This window comes from Trachypithecus francoisi, unplaced genomic scaffold (assembly GCF_009764315.1).
Source record: "Trachypithecus francoisi isolate TF-2019V2 unplaced genomic scaffold, Tfra_2.0 Lachesis_group13, whole genome shotgun sequence".
Classification (NCBI taxonomy): domain Eukaryota; kingdom Metazoa; phylum Chordata; class Mammalia; order Primates; family Cercopithecidae; genus Trachypithecus; species Trachypithecus francoisi.
In genome coordinates, this window is record NW_022681458.1 from 91,056,711 (window position 1) to 91,080,306 (window position 23,596).

The 23,596-nt window shown below is 39.9% G+C and overlaps 1 protein-coding gene across 6 annotated transcripts in view; it reads left to right on the top strand.

Annotated features, from left to right (window-relative positions):
• Positions 1-23,596, top strand: part of CACNB4 (calcium voltage-gated channel auxiliary subunit beta 4) — a 271,309-nt gene that overhangs the window by 233,710 nt on the left and 14,003 nt on the right. For all 6 annotated transcript variants that reach the window (XM_033231487.1, XM_033231483.1, XM_033231484.1 and 3 more), the window contains 5 exons: positions 6-86; positions 1,392-1,450; positions 10,175-10,284; positions 15,547-15,698; positions 17,380-17,475. In XM_033231487.1, the coding sequence (XP_033087378.1) occupies positions 6-86; positions 1,392-1,450; positions 10,175-10,284; positions 15,547-15,698; positions 17,380-17,475 (498 nt within the window). The remainder of the gene's footprint in view (positions 1-5; positions 87-1,391; positions 1,451-10,174; positions 10,285-15,546; positions 15,699-17,379; positions 17,476-23,596) is intronic.

Genomic DNA, 23,596 nt, shown 5'->3' on the forward strand with positions numbered 1-23,596 from the left:
TTCAGACGGAGCACATTCCTCCTTATGATGTTGTGCCGTCAATGCGTCCGGTGGTGTTAGTGGGGCCATCGCTGAAAGGTTATGAGGTACAAATATCATCTGTTACTCTTCAGTTCTTGATCGAGCACCCAGGAGACAGTCGTGTTGCCGCTTGCTGCTCAAGGGTCTGTTCCCACGTGGGTCCTGATGGAAGCCAGTGCTCAGCATGGGAAGGCAGGGGGTACTGTGTGGGGCTCACAAGGCCCTTTGCCCTTTCTTTCCTCTCTTGGACACTTCTCATCTTTTATGTATTACATTGTTTAGAAATACCTCTCTCAAAATATTTACAATGGGAAGATCTGGTCAAAGATTTACTGTGCATTAAATGCAAAGAAAAGGACTTTATCTGTCTTGACCATTCTCATTATTATTAGAAGTAATAGAGAATGAAGAGCACAAGAGGACAAACAATCAATCTTCCAGCAAACCCAAACTTTTAAAGCCCAGAGTTCACCCTGCTGGGTTTTTAAGATGATGGCATATGCCACCAAATCCTTCTCTGCTTATTTATTTTAAAGGGCACATTTTTAAAAAGACCACTAAAAACATTCGTGCACTTTGGAGATTAAACAAAACCATGTGACAAGGAAAAGAGGAGAGACTTTGTTTCAGATGTTTGTTTTGACTTTGTGCTAGCATGGATTAAAAAATAGGTAGATGTGACATTAAACTCTGAAGGTGAGCAGCCTCCAGGGCACCATTCCCATCGAGCTAGGACAATGTGTGGCACATAGTAGGCACTCAGTACACATTTGCTGAATGAATTAATGAATCTCTTTAGGCAGATCTAAGAATCCTTGCTCTCTCCCCCTCTCTTTCTCTCTTGTCTTTCTCTGAGTTGGAAATGTCAGAGGGATGAGCAGGAGGAGTGATCTACAAAAATCCAGCCACGGGCATGGAGAATTTCCACCAACATGCACAAACTAGCAGGAAGGCTGAGTCCAGTGCTGGCCTCAATTCTCTAGCTGCTCCTCACTGGAGGCAGGCACAGCTCAGGCGTGCCAAGGATGCCCGGCACCTGTGTACAAAGCCAGCCTGTTGTCTCCTGGCAGCAGTTCTATCCCCTAACGAGGGAAGAGGGAAGAGGGAAGAGGGTCTGGTGAACACTGCTGGTTTGTTCCTCAACACCCTGGAGGAGAACCAAGGGGGGTGGAAATTAGCAATTGCACATGGTTAAGCATGAAAAACACCTTCCATGGTAACCTCCCCCAAGAGACGACTGGCGGCAATAAGGTCTTGGCTCATAGTGCCCTTCGCTCCCTCCTCTCTCACTTTTGACTTCTCTCTCTCTCTCTCTCTCTCTCTCTCTCTGCATGTGTTTGCCTCATTCTTTTTTTCTCACCTCTGCAAAGGTAACAGACATGATGCAGAAAGCCCTCTTTGATTTCCTGAAGCACAGGTTTGATGGGAGGTGAGAAATATAGATGTTTTTGTATTTTTATTTTCCTTTAACCAAACTTGTATGATAAATTGAATTGTAGATGTATGTTTCCAGAGATTTCAGAAGTTCTCTAGTTAAAAGTTAACTCAGTATTCTTGGGAAGAATATAATAAAAGAACTCTGAAAATATGAAGTATAACATTGAGTCCCCAATGAAGAAAGGACCAGGAGAAGAAAACTAAGCCATCTGTTTTATTTAAATGTATATGTCTTTATTTTCTCAGTTATTAATAATTTCATACCCAATGGTTTTTTTAAAAAAATTAATTAAAATATATAATATTTCTGATGAGTATAGTGGCTTGCTGGTCAAGCTAGGCAGTATTTGGTGTGTGTGTCATATGAAAGTATAAATAGCAGTGTGTGTGTATAGCAGTGTGTGTGTGTGTGTGTGTGTGTGTCATATGAAAGTATAAATAGCAGTGTGTGTGTATAGCAGTGTGTGTGTGTATGTGTATGTGTGTCATATGAAAGTATAAATATCAAGTACTGAATTTCCTCAAATGAAGTGAGTGAGAATTCTTTTAATCATAAGCCTCCCAAAGTGATCATTTTGTAGGGAATAGTACTTATATGGATATTTATTATAGTTGAGGGTTTGTTTTTATGAGAAATGTCCTTGTTATTTTATTGATCTATTTTTTAATGTATCTTACTATGTATCCATCAACAATATGGCTCAGACATTAGCCATTAAATAATTTTATCATTTAAGTTTTGTGAAAAATATCTAGAGAAAGTTTCTCTGTTTTGCAGCGAAATGGTAAAAAGCCTGTAATGACTCAATTCTAAATATTAAGCTCTTTCACAATGCAGAATACAGTCCATGTAAAAATAACCACATTTAAAAAACCTGAAGATTTATCAGAAATGTGGAAAATTTAAATAGTGTGCATCAAAAAGTATGGGTAAATGCATCCAATTTATTACTGTAGGATAGCGGAAGAACATCACATTATTTTTGAAGGCAGTAATTAAGCCACTCACTTTCTCTTTGCTAAATTGTGAGAATGCACTAAATGCACAAAATAATTTTAAAATGTAAAAAAAAACTTCAGATAGAGTATAATAAATTGGTATTTAGAGTATAATAAATTGGTATATTAATAATAAAAACAAACATGGTATTGCTTTAAATATAAATTGTATGCATTTGTTAAAAACTTTCTGGATAATTGGGTAAAATATTCATTAGTTTCTAGAACTATATAGAAAGAAAGTAAACAGATTTTAGTTTAAGAAATAAGAATACTTCTAGGTACATTAGTATGTAGGTCAGGCTGCCTTAATAAATAGACTCCAAAACGTGTAGTGATTCAAACACAATGGAAACTTATTATTGCGCACTTAACAGTCTGAGGCAGGTGTTCCTTGGCTGGGAGGGAGGATGGAGTTGGGGGAGGGGAGAATTGGGCAGAAAGTTTGTTCCCTCTGTCATTGGGGGCCCTTAGCCCAGGTATGATGTCTCTAGTCAGCTTGCCGGGCCTGGAGATAGAGCATGTTATTACTCACATTTCACTGGTTAGAACTTGGTTGTGTAGTCATACTTATTGCAGCGGAGGCACTCTTGCAGTCCAGGAGGAAGAGAAGATAGAATTTGTTGAACCAATAATAGCCTTCATCACATTCATCTACTGGACAAGGGCTTAATAAGAAAGATGTATTTATTCCATTTCACTCTCTTTAAAAAGGAAATAGGCAGATAATGAAGTAGCTTCAAATAAAATAAGTTAAAAGCCCTGAATCCTAGAGCATTGGAGTTGGAAGGATACATAAAATGTCTTTTAGACTAATCTCCCTTCTCCAACAACCACAATCAGATAGATAACCTGCTTCCGTTTGAAATTTTTGGCTATTGGGAATTCACTTTCTAAAAAGCATTGCAAAGAAACAGCTAAACTTTGACTTTGTGACTTAATAGGGTTGGTCTTGGTCCTGCTGTCTGATGCTCTGGCCTTAACCCTAACCCTCATGCAGGTCTCTGTGGATTGAAGGCAGCCAGCATGCCTAGCCCAGTCTTCTGTGTTCTTGGGTGCACATGCACGGTTCCTTCAGATATGTATGGAGTCACATGGTTTTAACCTGTGGAGCTGTTACCTAAGGCAGTTCTGAGCAGTGCCGAATCCACTGGCCCCATAACAGCCCTATCTGAGCAAATCCCTTCCCATAAGACAGCCTATGTTTGCATTAGATTATTTTGATCTATAACATACTGATACACAACAGCGTTGTTAAAGGTTTGCCTTCAAGAATGAAGAATCTGATGTTCTTCCTCAATCCTGAGGCCCAGAAAAGGGGAATTTATTTAATTGTAACAGCAGAGATTTGTCCTGAATCAAGTAGAATTATCTGCATCCATTACTGTACACATACTATTGAAGTTGGTTTTAATAGAAATTGAATGCAAATTTCAATCTCAAGTATTCATGGGATCTGATGACGTGGCAGAGGGTCTAGAGGAAGAGCCTAGCAGCAGCAAAAGTAATAGCTGAAGAGAGAGACTTAGCCCTGGAGAAATCTGATATATTTCTCCAGCAGAGCTGGAGAAAGATAGGTAAATATTAAAGGGGTGAGGGGTGAGAGAATGGACTTGATTTCAAATATTAAGAGGCCAGACAGCAAGATGAACAATAATGAGTTCCTTGACTGAGTGTATGTGGAGACTTTGATAAGAAAGAAGAAATTCGCTGGTAGCGTCACATTGACTCTGACATGTCTTCTTTGTGGGAATATTGTTAGGTTTTGAGCCATAACATTGTGCTGCATTATGCTTTACCAATTGATACAAAGAGAGAAAAAAACAAATAGTTTTTAATTGAAACCAGCCAAGAGAACAATGACAAGGAAGGCTTTAGCACAGTGACACAGCATAAACAATATGTTCTAATGGAAACCTACTCTGCCTTTCATGGGCTATGAATGCAGTGTGTTAGACAAAACAGGAGAAAGTCCTGTTATTTTTCGGAGAGTACAGAGGGATCTGTTGGCTACGAGGCTTTCTTCTTTCATCTGCTTTTCAGATCTTAGTAGAAAATAATTCAACAAATTGGATGAAAGTCCAACTGTTTGACTATTGCAGAATCATAAACTTGGGATTTTTTTGATACCTTAGAAATTATTTGAGCCAGTTTAGAGCTACTTATTATACAGTTTTATTGCTATAGCTGCTATTGTGGGTCCTAACTGTGATACATGTAAGAAAAACACAATACTAGGCCGGGCGCAGTGGCTCATGCCTATAATCCCGGCACTTTGGGAGGCCGAGGTGGGCAGATCAACTGAGGTCGAGAGTTCGAGACCAGCCTGACCAACATGGAGAAACCCCTTCTCTACTAAAAATATAAAATTAGCCGGGCGTGGTGGCGTATGCCTGTAATTCCAGCTACTCAAGAGGCTGAGGCAGGAAAATCACTTGAACCTGGGAGGCGGAGCCGAGATCGTGCTATTGCATTCCAGCCTGAGCAACAGGAGCGAAACTCTGTCTCATAAAGAAAAAGAAAAACACAACACTAAATAGTTCCTGAGTGCCCTCTGTATTTGTGAATATCCACATGGAGCAATGATTCCTGTGCTGACGAGGACACAGTGGATACACAATGGGCATGCAGCTTCTCTCTTCATTTCACACCACAAATATTAATTGGGGATTACCTGTTTGGATGAGGTTTGTTCAGCTGGCTGAATCTACCATTCACAGGCTGAACAGCAAGCAGTCAAACCAGTTGCAGTTTGTTGACCTATACCAGTCATTTCAAATCCTCCCAAAAGTTATTACTTTAGGCTTTTGACAACTGGATCAGATCAACTCTATGACATTTATTGGACAATTTGTAACTGATAATGATCATGGCCAAAAATCTTACTTATCTGTAATCTACACAGATAAGATCTCAAGCTAAAGGATGCTTTTAGCCAAAGAACACATAAAGGGAAAAAAGGGCTTGAGAAAGAATTTGAAAGAAAAGAAGCTAAACATACAACTTAGGGAGACTCAAAGAGATAGTATTTATTAATAAAAGGAAATGGGAATAATTGGTACTATCATAAGGCAACCAAGCCATATAAGAATGAAGATAATTTCTAATTGCAGTCAACAAATGGTAAAAGAACAGCCACAACTTCTGTTTCGTAATCAATTTCATTCTTCTATGCATTCTTCCTACTGTTCTCTATTCAAATGCAGACTCATAAGCAGCCACTCAAACACCAGTAATAATTAATTGAACACTTTAGCGTCAAACTTGAATATTTACATTAGTAGTTTTTGAGTACAACGTATCTGACCTGATTCTCTCACCCACATTTCACAGACTCCGGGAATGAGAGAGTTCATGGTAGACTGCCCACTTTTGAGAGTAGGATATAAGGAAACTATTTCCTTCAAGTCTTTAAATCTCCAATAATTGTTTGCCTTGTGTACATTATATATGTTTTTATTAACAGAGGACACTATGAATCATCTTTTAAGAATGCACTTTTATGTATAACCTTATTTGCTCTGAGTGGCAATCCCATGAGATAGTTGTGGCAAAGCTACTCTTACCATTTTATTGATTAGGATACTGAGGTCAAAAGATAGAACGACTCATGCAACTACCAGGAGAAAGATCCAGGAAGATACTCAGGTCTTCCTGTGCATTTCAATTCTCCTGGAAGTGCACTGTTCCATTCTTTGGAACACTTTTTCCTACTAATAGTAGACGTTTTCAAAAATTATTATACTGTCTGGGCTGCATATTGGACGTAGCAACGATAGAATACAGACAGATCTTACAGCTGTTATGTTACCAGTGTGGAAATACAGATTATTTTTTAATGAATGTGTTATAACTGAAAACAATATCTTTCCACAGAAAATCACAGAAAACTAATGCTCACAGCTCGTGCTGGAGTGCAGCAGTTAGGATGAATTCTAAAGTGGAAATAAGCAGCAATGGGGGTTCAGATTGACTCTATTTAGGGAACGATGTTTGCTAGTTTTCAGGAACATTTGCTGCTACATCCAGTCTGCTAGGGAACTAAACTCCTATTAGTCTTTTACCTTCTGGCCAGTAACTACTAACAGCAAGTCACAGAAAGTTTTCCAAGGGAACTTTTTAGAGATGTTTATCAAACAAGGTACATAGGAATGCTGAGACTAGTGGGTCTCATGATAGCAGGAAAAGAAGTAGAAAGGATACTACTTTAAGTTAAAAATAGTATATAAGCTAGATAGTATTCAGTTGTGAATGTGATTGTTTTTCTGGAGAGCCTTTTACAAAAAAGAATTTTGAGTTTGGTGTCTGATTTTGATAATAGTCAGCATCTTTGCATAGAAAAGAGAAACTCCTATTTTGTCTTACTGAAGGTTTTCTAGGGCTAGGTCTGTCTTCTTCTGAGCTCTGTTTTATGCATGTGTATTTTTATTAATAAATAACTTGTATTAGCAAACTAACTTGCATTAGCAAATAAAATGAGAAAACATACCCTTTATTGTCTGCATCTTTCCCTCTATTTTGGAACATATGAAGCAGTTTTTTTCTGAATTTTTTCAAACTTTGGCTATGTTTGAAAATAGCTTTGTAAAAGTACTTTTATAACTCAGAAAAAATAAATGTGGATCTGATGATAATCTCTTCAGATTTGAAGAACCAAGAGTCTCTTATCTGTATAGAACTAGAAAATTTGATTTTCACTTAAGCTGAACAGAATTCAACTTTCTGGGTTGTTGGGTCCTCCAAAAATCATTAGTCTAGAAAGTTGAATTATGTCCCTAAACCTACCCATTTGTCTCTCATCATATATTTAGATTGCTCTGAAACATGCCTGTATGTTTCTATCCAGCAGCTCCATTCTTAAAACAAATAAACCAGCAGCGCAAAAACACAAACATAAACACACATTGCCGGGCATGGTGACTCACGCCTGTAATCCCAACACTTTGGAAGGCTGAGGTGGGTAGATCACCTGAGGTCAGGAGTTTGAGACCAGCCTGGCCAATGTGGTGAAACCTCGTCTCTAGTAAAAATACAAAAATTAACCGGGCGTGGTGGCACATGCTTGTAATCCCAGCTACTTGGGAGGCTGAGGCAGGAGGATTGCTTGAACGTTGGAGGTGGAGGTTGCAGTGAGCTAAGATTGTACCACTGCCCTCCAGCCTGGGTGACAGAGCGACACTCCAACCAAAAAATGAAAATTAAATTAAAAAAATAAAACTACACAAACCCTATTCTGGAAAGGAAAGGAGCTGCCTATGAGACTTCATGCCTGAAAGCTGCAGTGGCCAACTGGATTAATGGAAAGTCAGGTTGGGTTTACTCTACCTCAACTTGATTTAAATTCTTACTATCTCAGAGCAAGGCCAAGACTGACTGTGCATCCGTGCTTGACCCCTTGACTCACATCTGGAGATTCGGGCTTGTAGAACACTGAACTATAAGAGAATGGTGGAGTCAGGTGACTTGGCACTGGCCCAATGCCCAGGGGCTGGTTTAGACCTGAGCTGTAACTAACCATGTGCAGCTTTCTGTGTGTGTCTCAGTTTCCCTCTTGGTAAAATGAAAAAGTTGTTACACCAGTGTTTTCTAGCAGTTGAACAGCTTTTTTTTTTTTTTTTTTGACAGAGTCTCGCTCTGTCGCCCAGGCTGGAGTGCAGTGGCGCGATCTCGGCTCACTGCAAGCTCCGCCTCCCGGGTTTATGCCATCCTCCTGCCTCAGCCTCCCAAGTAGCTGGGACTACAGGCACCCGCCACCTCTCCCGGCTAGTGTTTTTTGTATTTTTTTAGTAGAGACGGGGTTTCACTGTGTTCGCCAGGATGGTCTCGATCTCCTGACCTCATGATCCGCCCGTCTCGGCCTCCCAAAGTAGCAGTTGAACAGCTTTTTATAGTGAAATCATATATAAAGCCTCAATGTAGAAAACAGAAATGCAGGCGTGTTTACCTGGCACTGAGGATGGTGAAGCTGGAGCCCACTGAACCTCCCTTTAGTCCTCAGAACAGTCCCTGAGGTGTATCTGCAAAAACTCTTGGTTTCTGCGAGAGACAATTTTGAAGATGCATCAAATAATTATTAGGGTCTAACAGTTCTAAAAATTTAAGAATTGAAAACTTCCTGACAACCTACAGCATATAAACATAATGACACAGGCAAGCAGTACTTTGCTTAAAATGGCACCAGAACTTTTGCACAGACTGTTGTTTTAAAGAATGATTTCCAAACATCTGAGGAAAGGACTATTTTAAATTCTCCCCAAGGCTTTAGGTCACTGAAATCAGGTACAGTCTCCTGACAGTGTTGTCCCCAGACAGGTATGAGATGACATATGATTCAGTAATTGTTGATAATTCTACCCTCCTTCCTGCTTCAATCCCCAAAGAGTTTGAAAACAGAAGAGAATGGGTGTACTGAGTATAAAAGGGGAGGGGTGCTATTTTCCTTGTCTCCTTTCTGGGAACCAAACTGTGAAGATAAGAATGGAGAAAGGCTCATGGTGACAGTAACTGGCTTAAAGAGGCAAACTTTGAATTCTACTGGTAGATAATTGGAAATTAAGCAATCTCGGTTTAAAATAGTCTTTAAATTCTAAGTTGCAGATGTTCTCATTTGATAAATCATATGCAAATAGATGCCCCTCTGCATTTATTTGCTGTGTCTTTACTTTATTCTTCACTTTTCTTTTTTTTTTTTTTTTTTGAGACAAGGTCTCACTTTGTCTCCCAGACTGGATTGGTAGTGGCGTGATCTCGGCTCACTGCAGCCTCTGCCCCCTGGGCTCAAATGACCGCCCCCACCTCAGCCTCCCAAGTAGCTGGGACTATAAGCATGTGCCACCACACCAGGCTAGTTTTTGTATTTTAGTAGAGACAGAGTCTCACCTTGTTGGCCAGGCTGGTCTCGAACTCCTGACCTCAAATGATCCAACCACGTCGGCCTCCCAAAGTGCTGTGATTACAGGCGTGAGCCACGGTGCCAGGTCCTGCTTTCTTCTTCTCTTGCATGACCGCAGGATACTTTCTGACTTAGCAAATCCTGGCACAATACTCACATTGCTCTCAACTAGAGTGCCTTATGACTGCCCGCCGTATGCATTCAAAGTCATATGCAAATATGCTGAAGAATCCTATGCATGCAGAAAAAATAAAATCATTTTTCCACATTTTTACAAATGAAGTATCCCTTCAGGCCCCTGGAGAATCACGTGTGTATCACAAAAGAATGCAACTTAGACTGGTTGATTGTCTTTGATAATCAAAATGAAGAGCGCTTCCCAGCTTTGACCAGCATCATTAAATGCCAGAGCAAAGCATTTGTAGTTCCTGAAGGTCTTGTTCAAGAGCAAATCAACTATGCATTGTGGCAATTTGTATTGCTGCTTCCTAGAAAGAGCATGGTTTATTCATATGTTTTGGTTCCTTCCTGGTATGGTGTGTATTATAAAGGGAATTCAGCAAGGCAGGCCATAATGGAGGAAGAATGTTTTTAATGGAGTAGGTTTTTTGTGTGTGTATGAAACAGTTTAAACCTTCCTCCATTCTGCTCTGCTTGCATTCTGATACTAGCCAGAGCCTGTTTAAAACACTTGTGGCCAATGTTTATTATACTGTGGTTCCCCTGTAGTATGTAAATTGGTTATTAAGTACTGTGGTTCTAAATCACTTGGAGAGCCCCATAACATTTTTACTGGCTTGTTCTGTTCTGTGTTCCTATTCATAGGATATCAATAACGAGAGTGACAGCTGACATTTCTCTTGCTAAGAGGTCTGTCCTAAATAATCCCAGCAAGAGAGCAATAATTGAACGTTCGAACACCCGGTCCAGCTTAGGTAAGATGTTCAAATGTGGTACTTCTTCAAGCTGTGCTTACAGACCAGGCTGACACATGGTGCATTTGTGAATGTCTTTGTCAATTTGTTTCCCATTCTGAATGGGGAGAGCACTGAGTACCTGAAGAGAATGCTAGCTATGGCAGGAAGGCAGCAGAGTCTTGCAGTAGCCAGAGCCTGCTGTCTCTCAGCTTTAGTCAATTAGCTAATTAGTCTAGTGGGAAGAATCCTCAATGGGCTTTCCTAGTCTTTGCCTGCCTAACCACATGAAACCACTCATCTCCACTTTGCTCAGCTTCTCAACGGGGCTAATGATATCTGTCATACCTGAGTCACAGCTGACGTGAAAGGAAACGAGGTGTTCAGCCTTCTGAGATCTTTAGAAGTAAAGCTAGATAACGGTGTTCTTGGTGTTGCATATGGCAATGACCATTAGTAACATGCAGGGACTTTAAACATGTCTTTCCTGGGGTTCCAGTCGGAAGGCATCCTAAAATTCCCCATGATGGAGAAGAATAAAAGACTGTAAGTGAGTAGCTCCATCAAGCCATAGGTGAGCAGGGCTGTGGAGGATGGAATCACCACCCACAGAAGCAAGTCCATAGTGCTGGTGAATTACATTGTTCATCTGGAAAGCCTGTTCATGGTCTCCACGATTGCCAAGGGTGGTGTAGTCCGCTCATGACTTCCTAGGATTCTCTTTACATTCGTATTCTGAGGGCAACTTGTTTTAACTAGGAAGGATAAATAGGGCTCTTCCATGCCTTACATTTTTTAAACTGTTGAAATTAGCTCTATAGATAGAAAACTAAACAAAATTAAGATTTCCAAGGCAGAGTGCATGCCCTAACATCACACTAAGAACCCACTGACCTTGAGCCAAAGATTGTACAATTTGTAAAGAAGGTACAAAGTATTATCTGTGTATTCCTGACATGGGATTGGCACATGATCATTGCTAATAAATGTTTGTTGGATGGTTGCTTTGTGAAGGAATACTAAACATACCAAATAGAGTGGTGGTCAGTGCTTGTGAGGGGACGATCCCAGCGATTAGTTGTCCCTTCTTTAGTCTTGTATTTAGAGCCTTCCACATGCAGAGGGAAACATGCTCAAAGGCACAGTATTTTGACCTTGAGGAGGTACAATGGCAGTGTTGATGGTGAATCCTATTAGGTAATGACTAAAGTTAAATATCATGGGTGACAAGGACATTAAGTTAGGTTGAAGGTTTCTCAAATAAACATCAGTTCCCTGCTCTCCTGTTTTCTACCCATTTTGTAACTCCTTATAGTGTCTTTGGCTTTTAACTACTCCTTCTTCTAATGTATGGTGAGAGGCCAAAAGACAATTAAAAGCTTAAGCCAGGTTGTCTGACTCCTTTAACCACTGACACCTGCTAAGGGCTTCACCTGTATTCACTGAAGTCATTCCTTACAATCCAGTCATCCGCTGTCAGTCAGTGGGGTGGATGCGGGGGGGCAAGTTAGAGTAAACAAGAAGAAACAAAGTATATCTCAGCTCGTGGTTTTTACCTTTACTCTTTAAAGTCATATACCCACAACCATTGGAGTTAATTTCATGGCAATCTGTTAATATTATAATAACCACAATGTGATCCATTTGTGTGCTTGTTCATGCACATTTGTAGATTGCTTCATCAAATGTTTATTGAACACTTGTTATGTGCCATGCATTACACTAGACTTAGGAAATACAGACATATCCCACACACAGTATCTTACCCTTGGGCAAAGAGACAGAAGGGACAGATGGTTAGAATACCTGTGACAGTGGAATTATGAACGAAGAGCTAGGGGTATAAAGAAGAGTAGGGGGTAGGAGATGTGTGAGAAGACTTCTCAGAAGTTATATTTGAGCTGGTTCTTCAAGGCAGGAATGCACAAAGACATTGACATGTAAACAAAAATGTGTTGTTGAGAAAGAAGTAGATTTGTGTATAGCATGCGTAGAACAGGGAAGTTGGGGGTGTGATTTGAGAGGAACAGAAGAGACTGAAAAAGACCGAGGCCAATGTGTTGGGGTTTTAATGTGCCTTGCTAAAGAGATCTCCAAAATAGATCCCATGCAATGTTAATTTTACAACGTAGTAATAGTTGTTACATTCAGAATGTTTTCCATTGTCAAATAAATTTGGAAATGATGGATTAAACTGACAGGTTTCTTCTCTGCAAGACTTCTTAGAGCCTTGAAGATATAAAGGGTAATGCATGTTTGAAATTCTAAAGAGAAGCTAGTATGGTATGCAATATATCCCTTGCACAAAACCCCCTTCTTCCCATAGGATATCTTATGAGATTATTGTTCCAGAGTACTCACTTTGGGAAATGTTGCTTTGGGCCCTGGGGAGCCACTGAAGTGTTTTAAGCATGGGAGAAATATGAACAGGTTTGGGTATAAGGAATATCATTTGTGACAGAGATCCTGGAGAGAGGTGGGCCCAAATCAGTCATGGTAGTTTATGGAAGTGTTCATCGAGGTCCTCTAGCATCATAGTCCATGACTTCCCAGGGCTCCATTTGACTAGAATAGGATTATGAGGAAACCTTCATTGGAACCCCTCTGAGAATCAGTCCGGGTAGCCAACATTGTTTGGTTTGGCTGAGATCTTTTTCAAAAAAAAAAAAAAAGAGAGAGGGCTATATAGATAAATGTGCCTCACAGATAAAATGTATTTATTACATTCTGTATACATATTATCCAAATATTGGGCTCACCCCAGTATTTAATGTGGCCTTCTCCAGCATCCCTCCTGGCTTGTTCTGCCCAAGCACCTCTCTTCTTCTGCCCAACTGCCCATTGCCTAAGAGTTTTGTGTTGGTTAAGCAGTAGGCATCGCTGCCCTTGCTCCTGGCAGAAACCACACTTAACCTCACTGCTGGTGCAGAGTAAATAAGGTCCAGGTATTTCTGAGTCACTTACACAGAAACTCAGAGTGCCTTGAGGGTTATTTGTACTAGGGCAGTCCAGTTCGCATCAGTGTCTTTCTGCTGCTTCCGAAAATATTGTATTCATATTTGAAGCTTAAGAAAACGTAGGCTTGCTCACATATTGTCCTGGCCAGGAGCTCCCATAAGCCAATGACAGTTTAATGAAAACAGCAAATGGAAAACATACCCTGACATCCTGAGGCTGAAATTTACTACAGTAAAAATTGACTTTATTTTCCAAACTTCCTTCTGAAGAAACATTTCTTTCAAAACTTTCTGACATGTGAGAAAAAAGGGGACAAATATGTTACATTATTAACAAATGTAGAATATGATTTCAGAAGAATTTGACAAATAAGCCCACTTTGTTTTCATTAATATCCTGAAAGCTAGTCACCTTTCCAAGCAATGTGAAGTCCTTCAGGCCATTGGTATTAGATAACTTGAAAAGTGATATGTTGACTCTTCAAATGCATCCTTTTTAATACAGATCATGCCTTAAACTTCAGTGATTCTATGGGAAATAAGAATTTTATGCAATCAGGCAAAACATGAGAAAATAGATTTTCATAATAGTCTTGAGGATTCCTGACCCTGCATACCTTGTCAATCCTTTTGGTTAAGGAAGGGAGAATTTTTCGGTGGGCAATGTGAACTTGAATTTACACTAAATAAGCAAAGCAAAGCAAATCACAAGCACTTTTCAGTGAGGGTAGTTAGAGCAACATTACCCTTTTCCCTAGGCCATCTTTAGGATCATCTAAGGCCGGGTACAGTGGCTCACACCTGTGATGCCAACACTTCAGGAAGCCAAGGCAGGAGGATTGCTTGGACTTCAGAGTTCAAGGCCAACCTGGGAAACTTAGTGAGACCCTGTCTCTACAAAAAATAAAAAATTTAGCCAGGCACAGTGATGTCCACCTGTAGTCCCAGCTACTCTTCAAGTTGAAGTGGGAGGATCACTTGAGCCCAGAAAGTTGAGGCTGCAGTGAGCCTTGACTGTACCACTGCACTCCAGCATGGCCCACAGAGTGAGACCCTGTCTCTAAAAATTAATAATAATAATTTAAATTAGATAGTTTTGTGTACTCTGTGTACTTTGGACCAGATTACAGCATTGTTTGGTCAAATCTATAGTCAAAAAATAAAAATAAAAAAACAAAATCAGCTGGGCACAGTGACTCATGCCTGTAGTCCCAGCACTTTGTGAGACCAAGGTGGGCGCATCACTTGAGATCAGGAGTTTGAGAGTTCAAGACCAGCCTGGCCAACATGGCTAAACCTCGCCTCTACTAATAATGCAAAAGTTAGCTGGGCATGGTAGCGTGTGCCTATAATCCCAGTTATGTGGGAGGCTGAGGTATAAGAATCACATGAACTGTGAGGTAGAGGTTACAGTGAGCCAAGATCACGCCACTGCACTCCAGCCTAGGCAACAGAGTGAAACCGTATCTCAAAAACGAAAACAAATTAATTTCTCTGAAAATCAAGTATAATTCAGACTTTGGGCATGATCCAATAAGTCAGGTAATTTATAAAATATATATATAAATCTTTTTTATATTTCAGAAAGCCATGTCCTATATTATCTGTTTTCCTTAAAAAAAAAAAAAAAAAAAAAAACTGGATTGCTTCAGACATTTGAAAAGAGTAGATTTTTCATTTGACTAGACTCATGCACAGATTTGGGTCACTTGGCTATTACAGCCAGCCAGAGAGATTTGCATCTAGATGCATTGCAGCATTTTAATATAATTGGCCTTACTTTTTTTTTCTTAATACTGAAGCTAATTATGCCTTAGAGCAAGTACACTGGCTTTCATACTTAAATCTAACTAGACTTAGTAATATGATTAGCTTTAAGGATAGATTCAGAGCAGTTAACCAGTGGTACAAAAATGTGTGTATCAGGCAAAACAGATGAGTTGTGGGTTTTTTTTTTTTTAAGCATGTCCACAAAGTATTAGTATATACTTTGTTGATAGAAATATTTCAGTGTAATTTGCTTTCCATGTGATGTTGCTTTGCACATATATTTCAGTTGTTTTCTAAATGTGGTTTCAACTTCTATGGCTAACATTAAAATTTTTTAGAACAAAACAACAATCAAAAACAACATAAAAGAATTGTCATAGGTATATAAACAGCTAAATATTATGTTGACTAGAAGAAGTCTGAGAGCCATCTGTGAAAATTTAAAATATTTTATTTTGTAATGTAGACCAACATATCTGAAAATATACTATATCTTTCTAATGTAAGAACTAATTCATAACAATAACCAGGATCTATTTATTATTTTTCCTTTTAGCGGAAGTACAAAGTGAAATTGAAAGAATCTTTGAGTTGGCAAGATCTTTGCAACTGGTCGTTCTTGATGCAGACACCATCAATCACCCAGCACAACTTATAAAGACTTCCTTAGCACCAATTATTGTTCATGTAAAAGTCTCATCTCCAAAGGTAATTAGCTCCTTTCTGTCTTAAAGGTTAGAAGTGCATCTTTTAAAAATGTGCTTTGCTCTGTGGTTTTTTGTTAGTGGACAAGGAGAACATCTTGCTGATTATTAATAAGCACATTTAAAATCTTTCCACAGTGTACAGATTCTATGAATTTTCAGATAGTGAAGAATATAATAGTTCATTTCTTCTAAAAGCTACTATTGTAGATCCCAAACCAGACAGTTACGCAAGTGTATAATAAAAACAAAACATTAAGACAGATGTGGAAAAGTAGACTCTGGCTTATCATAGATTATGAATTCTATATTGGTAAATTTCTTGGATACTGTTGATTCCTGTGTCACCCATACTCTGTACCTAGTTGAGAGAGTACATCTATATTTATCAAAAAAGGTATCTATATTGATCATATATAAAATAGAATATCACTGTTTAAACATCTCCTATGGAAGTATTATAGACCCTGACATTTGTGCTTAGGTTGAGTTCTTGAAAGAATGTAGTTATTCCATGGTAAGCACAATGGGAAATTTGCTTTGTATCTTTATGGCACTGTGGGAGATAAAAATAAAGTGAAATAGCCCAAATTAGTTTCCTTTGATTTGGATGTTCTTTCATTTTTAAAACAGGATGTTGTTCTTAAAAAGTTAATGTGAAATAGATGCCCTTGGGAAATACCATCTTAATAATCAGTTTCTTCTCTGTGCCTCCTAATGTATTTTGGTGCCTAAATACAAATTCAACTGCCAACCAGCATGGCAGTCTCCTCTCATGGGCGGAGAATGGCTAAAGAAGCTGTACTCTCCTCCAAATTTTCTGAGATCCTATGCTTCCATCTACCTGTGCAGACACTGCTTTGGTGCAGTGGACTTGGGAATCCTGAGCAAACTAGGGCCTTTTGAGAATCAGTAGAATGAATTGAAATTGCTGCTGGGGATTCCAGCACTTCACTGCAGTGCAGGAGAGTTCAGCCCTTCCCACTGCCAGTGACACTGTCGTGTCCTTAAGTGCAAAAACAGGAGTTCCCAGACCCTATGTCCTGCGGTATTATGGAGCTCATAGATTAACACTGCTTGCAGGGGAAGGGCCATGGGAGATGGCAGTATATGGCCAAATGCAGTTACAGCGGTAGCCAAAAGACATAGATATATCACTGGTTTACATGTAGCAATATACAAATACAAATGTTTTGCCTGGATCCCTAATCACAGAATAGTCTGATTATTTTAAAATTAAACTGAAATGTCCCATTAATAATCGGTGACAAAAATAACCAAACATGTAAATGACTCTGACATTTATCTGACATGGAGATAATGAGCTAAAACATTATTCAACTGAATAATATTAAAGTATTACTTAACATAAATGACCTGGTACAGTCCACTCCCTCCATTTTTGCAGGGCTCTCTTTGAAATCTCTGGGGAAAATCTAGGGTGGGAACTCAGGCTCCTACTGAGACTTCACTCAGAGTTGGAATAGGATGAACATATCAAATCCATGGAACTGAGAGCCAATGTAAGCAGATGACATCATTACAGGTTTAAATATATGATTTCTCACACTGCATTTCCTCTCTTATAATGCTCGGGGCCAAGCAGACCATTAAAAAGATCCTGGCTTATTTGATTTTCTTTTAACTCATCTACAATACCTGAGGTTCATGTCTTCTTCTATCAGGTTTTACAGCGGTTGATTAAATCTAGAGGAAAGTCACAAAGTAAACACTTGAATGTTCAACTGGTGGCAGCTGATAAACTTGCACAATGCCCCCCAGTAAGTATGATCATTTTTTGTCTTCATCATTCTTGACTTGTTAGAAGAGGGTGTTTTGTTTTGTTTTTTTCATATTGTCATTTTCATTCTAAAATGATGGTGATGATGGTATGTTGTCATCTAAAAGATTTCTTGAAACAAACTGCTGCTGTTATGTTGCTTGTATTCAAGCATCCAGATGTGGATGGTGTTTGCCTTGTAATAAGAAATGATCTTAGTGTCCGGGGTCTGCTTTCCTCACTGCTACCTTGTTTGCTTTGCAAACATGCAGCAAACCACTTAGCATTCAGCCTCCAGTCACGTGGATATGCTTAAGAAGAGAACAAAAGAAAACATCCCAATTTTACCTTCCTTTAACTTTTCTGCAAGAAAATTCCAGCAGGCATAAAAGATTATAACACTGAAGGTCAAGAATTGATTGGAACTAGAGAGGCCCTGTGGGTATAGTAGATGAAAGAGTCAGGGCTGAGTGAGATGAAAAACGAAATTATAGCAACTCTTCTTCTGGTGCCATTGCCAGAAAACAGCTGCTAGGTTGGAAGGTGAACAATGGCGGGCTAGGGTAGGAGAGGGAACTGCTCTCACATGGCACTGGGTCCCCAGTGGCCAGTCTCTCCACTTTTTCCACTGACTTACTATTTCTGTGTCTATGTAAAGGAAATAACTGTCCTTCTTACTCAATGGATTCATTAGATTGTTTTATATAGTTGTGTAAGATTGTTTAAGCTCTATGGAAGCATGAAGTCTGATTCAAATGTTTAGAGAGGCAACACAGCATAACCTGTAAAAGCACAGACTCTGGAGCCAGATATTTGGGTTTTGAATCCACACTGACTCGTTATGTAATCTTGGGCAAGTACCTATCTCATGGGATTGGTGTAAGGATTGAGTGAATGAATATGTGGTAAAGCTGTTAGAACAGTGCCAGGCACATAAGAAGCACCATCTAACTTTTCTTATTATAATTACTGGATATACTTTGCATGATGTCATGTCCGGTCCAGTAGACTCTGTAAGAACCTGTGCCTCTCTGGCTCACTGTTGTATGTCAGTTCCCTATCATAGTAGACCCATAATATATATTTGTGGAATGAGTGAATGAAAGAAAGGATGGTCAGACAATATGAGTAATAATACATCCTTTCATTCGATGCTTACAATGGGCCAGACAGTGTGCTAGATGCTTTACACAGACTATCTCTAATCTTCACAGTTACCTAGTGAGATAGGCCGTATTATCCCCATTTTATAGTTTAGGCAACTGAAAACAGAGAGATTAAACGATTTCCCTAAGGTGACATAGCAAATTAGGATTCAATCTATTCTAGATCTATCTGGCTCCAAAGATAATTTCCTATTCCCTAACCCATCCACCCGTACACACATGTACCTGGTTACCTACCCTGAAGATAATTTGATAGCTTGGAGCATGGCATGCTCTGTTAAGAAGTTTAACTTCACGCTGCCTGCTAATGAAGCCCAATTATACAGTGGAATGTATGATTAAAGCACTGAACAATACAGAAGAATGTATTGCCCAGCTCTGACCTTTTAATGTTTCACAGTTGAAGGAAGATAATCTTTGTTGTCTAGCTATCAAAAGCCAGGAACTATGTTATTATTTCCAATTTTTGGAACAATCTTATAAGGATAATTATATCAGTTTGGTCTTCTGGGAAGCAGACACCTAAAGGGAATTAGAAATGCAAGAGATTTATTGGAGAAATTTATTTTTATGAAAATAAGTTTCTTAACATTTATTCTAATAATTACTGGAGAAAATTCTTGTGTCCTATCAAATTTGAGGGATTTTAGCTGCTGAGAGGGTTGATCATTGAGTAGTTGTACATGTAATATGGTTTGTTACATCTGAAATAGCTGGAACCAAGAAAAGATATTTGCATCTGTAAAAGCAAGTCATACAATGAACTACCTTAGGACTTGTACCCAGGTCAGAGATTTCAAACAGCTCCATTACTGGAAAGACAGACTTGCCTTACCATTATCTCAGTAGGATAAACACTTTCTCTTTTTATGTAGTTGGTAAGATAACCTGGAATTTTAAACAGACAGTCTGGATGGATAAGGTTACCTTGTACTTAACATTTTCTAAACACTGTTTACTTTATTAAACATATTCAATTGATACTGCCCAGACGGTAGTAATGCTGAGAAGGAATCATATCCTCTATTTTGGCATGTGGGAAGAAATCTTTGGATTATAAAAACCAGTAGTAACCTTAAAAAGTGCCTGCATTTGCCCCCGTTTTACTTCAAGACCATAATTATAATTGTCATCCAAAGATTGGTGATCACTGTGTCGTTTTAACTCCTTTAGGAGAATTTGCAACTTACTTAATTGGCCAACGTATCTCCAGTCTGAAAAGTCAGCAAATTACATTAGCAGAGTATCACATTGCTAAGAAATGAAAGGCAACAATTTTTTGGAAGGGAAGTCTGTAAGAGCACTGAAAAAAGTTAACTCTGTAGCCAGAAGAATTAATCCTAGATCCAGGGACTATTGAAGCAAAAAGAGACTTTAAAGAGCACCCAGTATAGCATTTCCTAGACTGTATTATTTATCATATGGGTCCCATGTGATATCAGTAAGTGTTATGGGAAAATAATCCTGATACCAAAAATGTTTGAGAAAACACTTACGTGAACAAAGGTAGTCTGGTTTCTTTACTACAGAACCCTGAATATGCCAATGTGTGTTTTATATCTCCAATAGGACAAATAGTATGCAGAGCTTCCCCTAAAATTGTGACTACAGATCTGCTTTTCCATTGAGTATCCTATGGGTCCAGTGGAACATGTCTAGGGAAAGGTTGACTTAGTCCAATCTCCTCATTTTACAAATGATGGAACTGAGACCAAGAGAACTGGCTTTTCAAAGGTTACATGCCTGGGTGAAAGTCAGCTTAAGATCTCTTTCTCCTAGTTTAGCAAGACTAGATGATGAATGGCAATATGTCAGTTATATATTCTCCTGGAAAGAAAAATATGGGTTTTGGCCGGGTGCAGTGGCTCATGCCTGTAATCCCAGCACTTTGGGAGGCCGAGGCGGCTGGATCACAAGGTCAGGAGTTTGAGACAAGCTTGACCAACACGGTGAAACCCCCTCTCTTCTAAAAATACAGAAATTACCTGGGCATGGTGGCACGCACCTGTAATCCCAGCTACTCAGGAGGCTGAGGCAGAATTGCTTGAACCTGGGAGGCAGAGGTTGCAGTGAGCTGAGACGATGCCACTGCACTCCAGCCTGGGCGACGGAGCAAGACTCCGTCTCAAAAAAAAAAAAAGATAAGAAAAGTATTGGGTAAGGCAATAGATCAGAGAGATCAGTAAACTTTTTAAGGGCCAGATAGTAATATCTTAGGCTTTGTGGGCTACACAGACCCCTTTGCAAAACTCCTCATCTCTGCTCTTGAGCAGGAAAGCAAACATAGACAGTGTGTAAAGAAATGGGTGTAGCTGTGTTCCAATCAAACTTCATAAAGGCATGAGACAGGCCTGATTTAGCCAGCAAACTGAAGTTACCCCCTTGTTCTAGGACCAAACTATGGTTATCTATTACTATGCAATAAAATAACCACCAAAACTTAGTGACTTCAAACAATGGCCACTTGTGGTATTCAGCTGGCAGCTGACCTGGTACCTTAGCAGGAATGGCTGAAGGCTGGGCTCAGCCAGCTCTTTTTGGATACAGGATTCTTACACGGCAGCTCCAGGCTCCAAGAGCAAAGATTCCAATCTCTTACGGCCTGGGCATAGATACCAGACTGCATCATTTCCACAGCATTCTGTTTATCAAAATAGTCACAAAGAGCAGGGTGCAGTGGTGAGTGCCTGTAGTCCCAGCTACTCAGGAGGTTGAAGCAGGAGGATCGCCTGAGCCCGGGAGTTCAACGCTGCACTGAGCTGTGATTGTGCCACTGCCCTTCAACCTGGGAGACATACTGAGATCCTGTCTCTGAAAGGAAATTTTAAAAAATTAGCTGGGCATAATCCTAGCTACTTGGTAGGCTGAGGTGAGAGAATTGCTTGAACCCAGGGATTTGGAGCTGCAGTGAGCCAGGATTATGCCACTGCACTCCACCCGACAGAATGAGACTTGTCTCTTTAAAAAAAAAAAAAAAAAAAAAAGTCACAGAGGCTGCCTAAATTCAAGCAGAGGGGATATAAGTCTTCATCTCCATGAGGAAATGTCAAGGAATTTGTGACCATTTAAAATCTGTCATGGACAGTAAGATGAGTGGGGGAAATGGGCTCCTGGATAGTTCTACTTTGGAAGAGGGGGGACTATCCTCTCGTTGCCCATTCAGAATTCACAGAAGAAAAGATGGGATGCAGACAAAAGGGGGCCTATGGGAATAGGACCTGCAAACCCATCTCATCTTATTTTTTAATATGACCAGGCTGATTTTATATTGCCATTACACATCTATACGCTATATATTTTTTATTTCTTTTTGCTTCTACCAAGTATTGGTATTCTTTTTCTCTTCAGATAAGTTGAGAATAGTATATTTTTTTAAGAAGGCCAAGTATAAACTTCCCCAGTACTATGGTAATAAGAAGAAAAGCTGAGAGAGACAATTGAACATATAAATGAAATGTAATCCTTTAATCCTACTTAGTTACAATCTGGCTTGTGTTACCCAAAGCTGACCCTGTGGCAGTTTGAGCTGTGTAATGTTTTTGTGTGTGTAAAATGACATTGATCGATCTTTCTGGGAGAAGGGAACTCATCTCCTCAGTAGAGTCTTGCAAACCTCTAACGTTACAGTAACCATGGGAGCTCTCTTCTGTCACCCTTTATTTTCCACTGCTGAATGGACTCAGATTTATCCTATGAAACACAAGAATTCTGGAGCAAATGATAGTGCCTGGTTATCCTTGATCAGATTGCTCTCACAGTAGTAATTTTCCACTGCCCTCTTCCAGTCATTTGATTTGAATTATTTAGAATCGTGTGGATTTACCTGTCTATTTGAAGTGCTCTCCTCATTGGTGCATTCATTATTCACAGCCCCTGGATGTCCACAGTTTAAGTCCTAACACTGCTTTTGAAAAGGAAGGTAATCAATTTCAGATGTCTGCTTCATGAAACAAGACCACATGGGATCCAGTTTCTCTCAGCCCACCTTTTCCAGGGATTTCAGCCACTGGACTTGGGTATATCGAGTTAGGGGTAGTTCATTCCCACCAGTGCTATGATCTAACTCATCCAATTAATCTGACTTTAACAAAAGCATGGGATGCCTTTTCTGTAGGCACTAATGTTGGTAGATGGTGTAATGTTTGAAGAATACAAATGGACAGGATGGAGCGGTGTGGGGAGAAAAATATGTTTGGTTTCACAACAAGTGTCACAAATTATCAAGAGAGAGGAAGTCAAAAGGATCAAAGTTATATATGTTTTGCCCTCATTTTACCCTCACTAATTACTGGCAAGAATGATGATGATCTTTCCTGTTTAGCTCATTAAAGTGGAAACTGCCTGGGACTAACTGCTAGAGCCCAGTACTACTGTCACCCCGGCTGGAGTGCAGTGGCGCAATCTCAGCTCACTGCAGCCTCCGCCTTCTGGGTTCAAGCGATTCTCCTGCCTCAGCCTCCCAAGTAGCTGGGACTACAGGCATGTGCCACCATGCCCAGCTAATTTTTGTATTTTTTTTTTTTTTTGAGACGGAGTCTGGCTCTGTCGCCCAGGCTGGAGTGCAGTGGCCGGATCTCAGCTCACTGCAAGCTCTGCCTCTAGGGTTTACGCCATTCTCCTGCCTCAGCCTCCCAAGTAGCTGGGACTACAGGTGCCCGCCACCTCGCCCGGCTAGTTTTTTGTATTTTTTAGTAGAGACGGGGTTTCACCGTGGTAGCCAAGATGGTCTAGATCTCCTGGCCTCGTGATCCGCCCGTCTCGGCCTCCCAAAGTGCTGGGATTACAGGTTTGAGCCACCGCGCCCGGCCTAATTTTTGTATTTTTTAAAAGAAGAGATGGTCTCGAACTCCTGACCTCAGGTGACCTGCTCACCTTGTTCTCCCAAAGTGCTGGGATTACAGGTGTGAGCCACTGCACCCATCATAGATCTTTTAAAAGCCCTTCAACTCGGAGTCT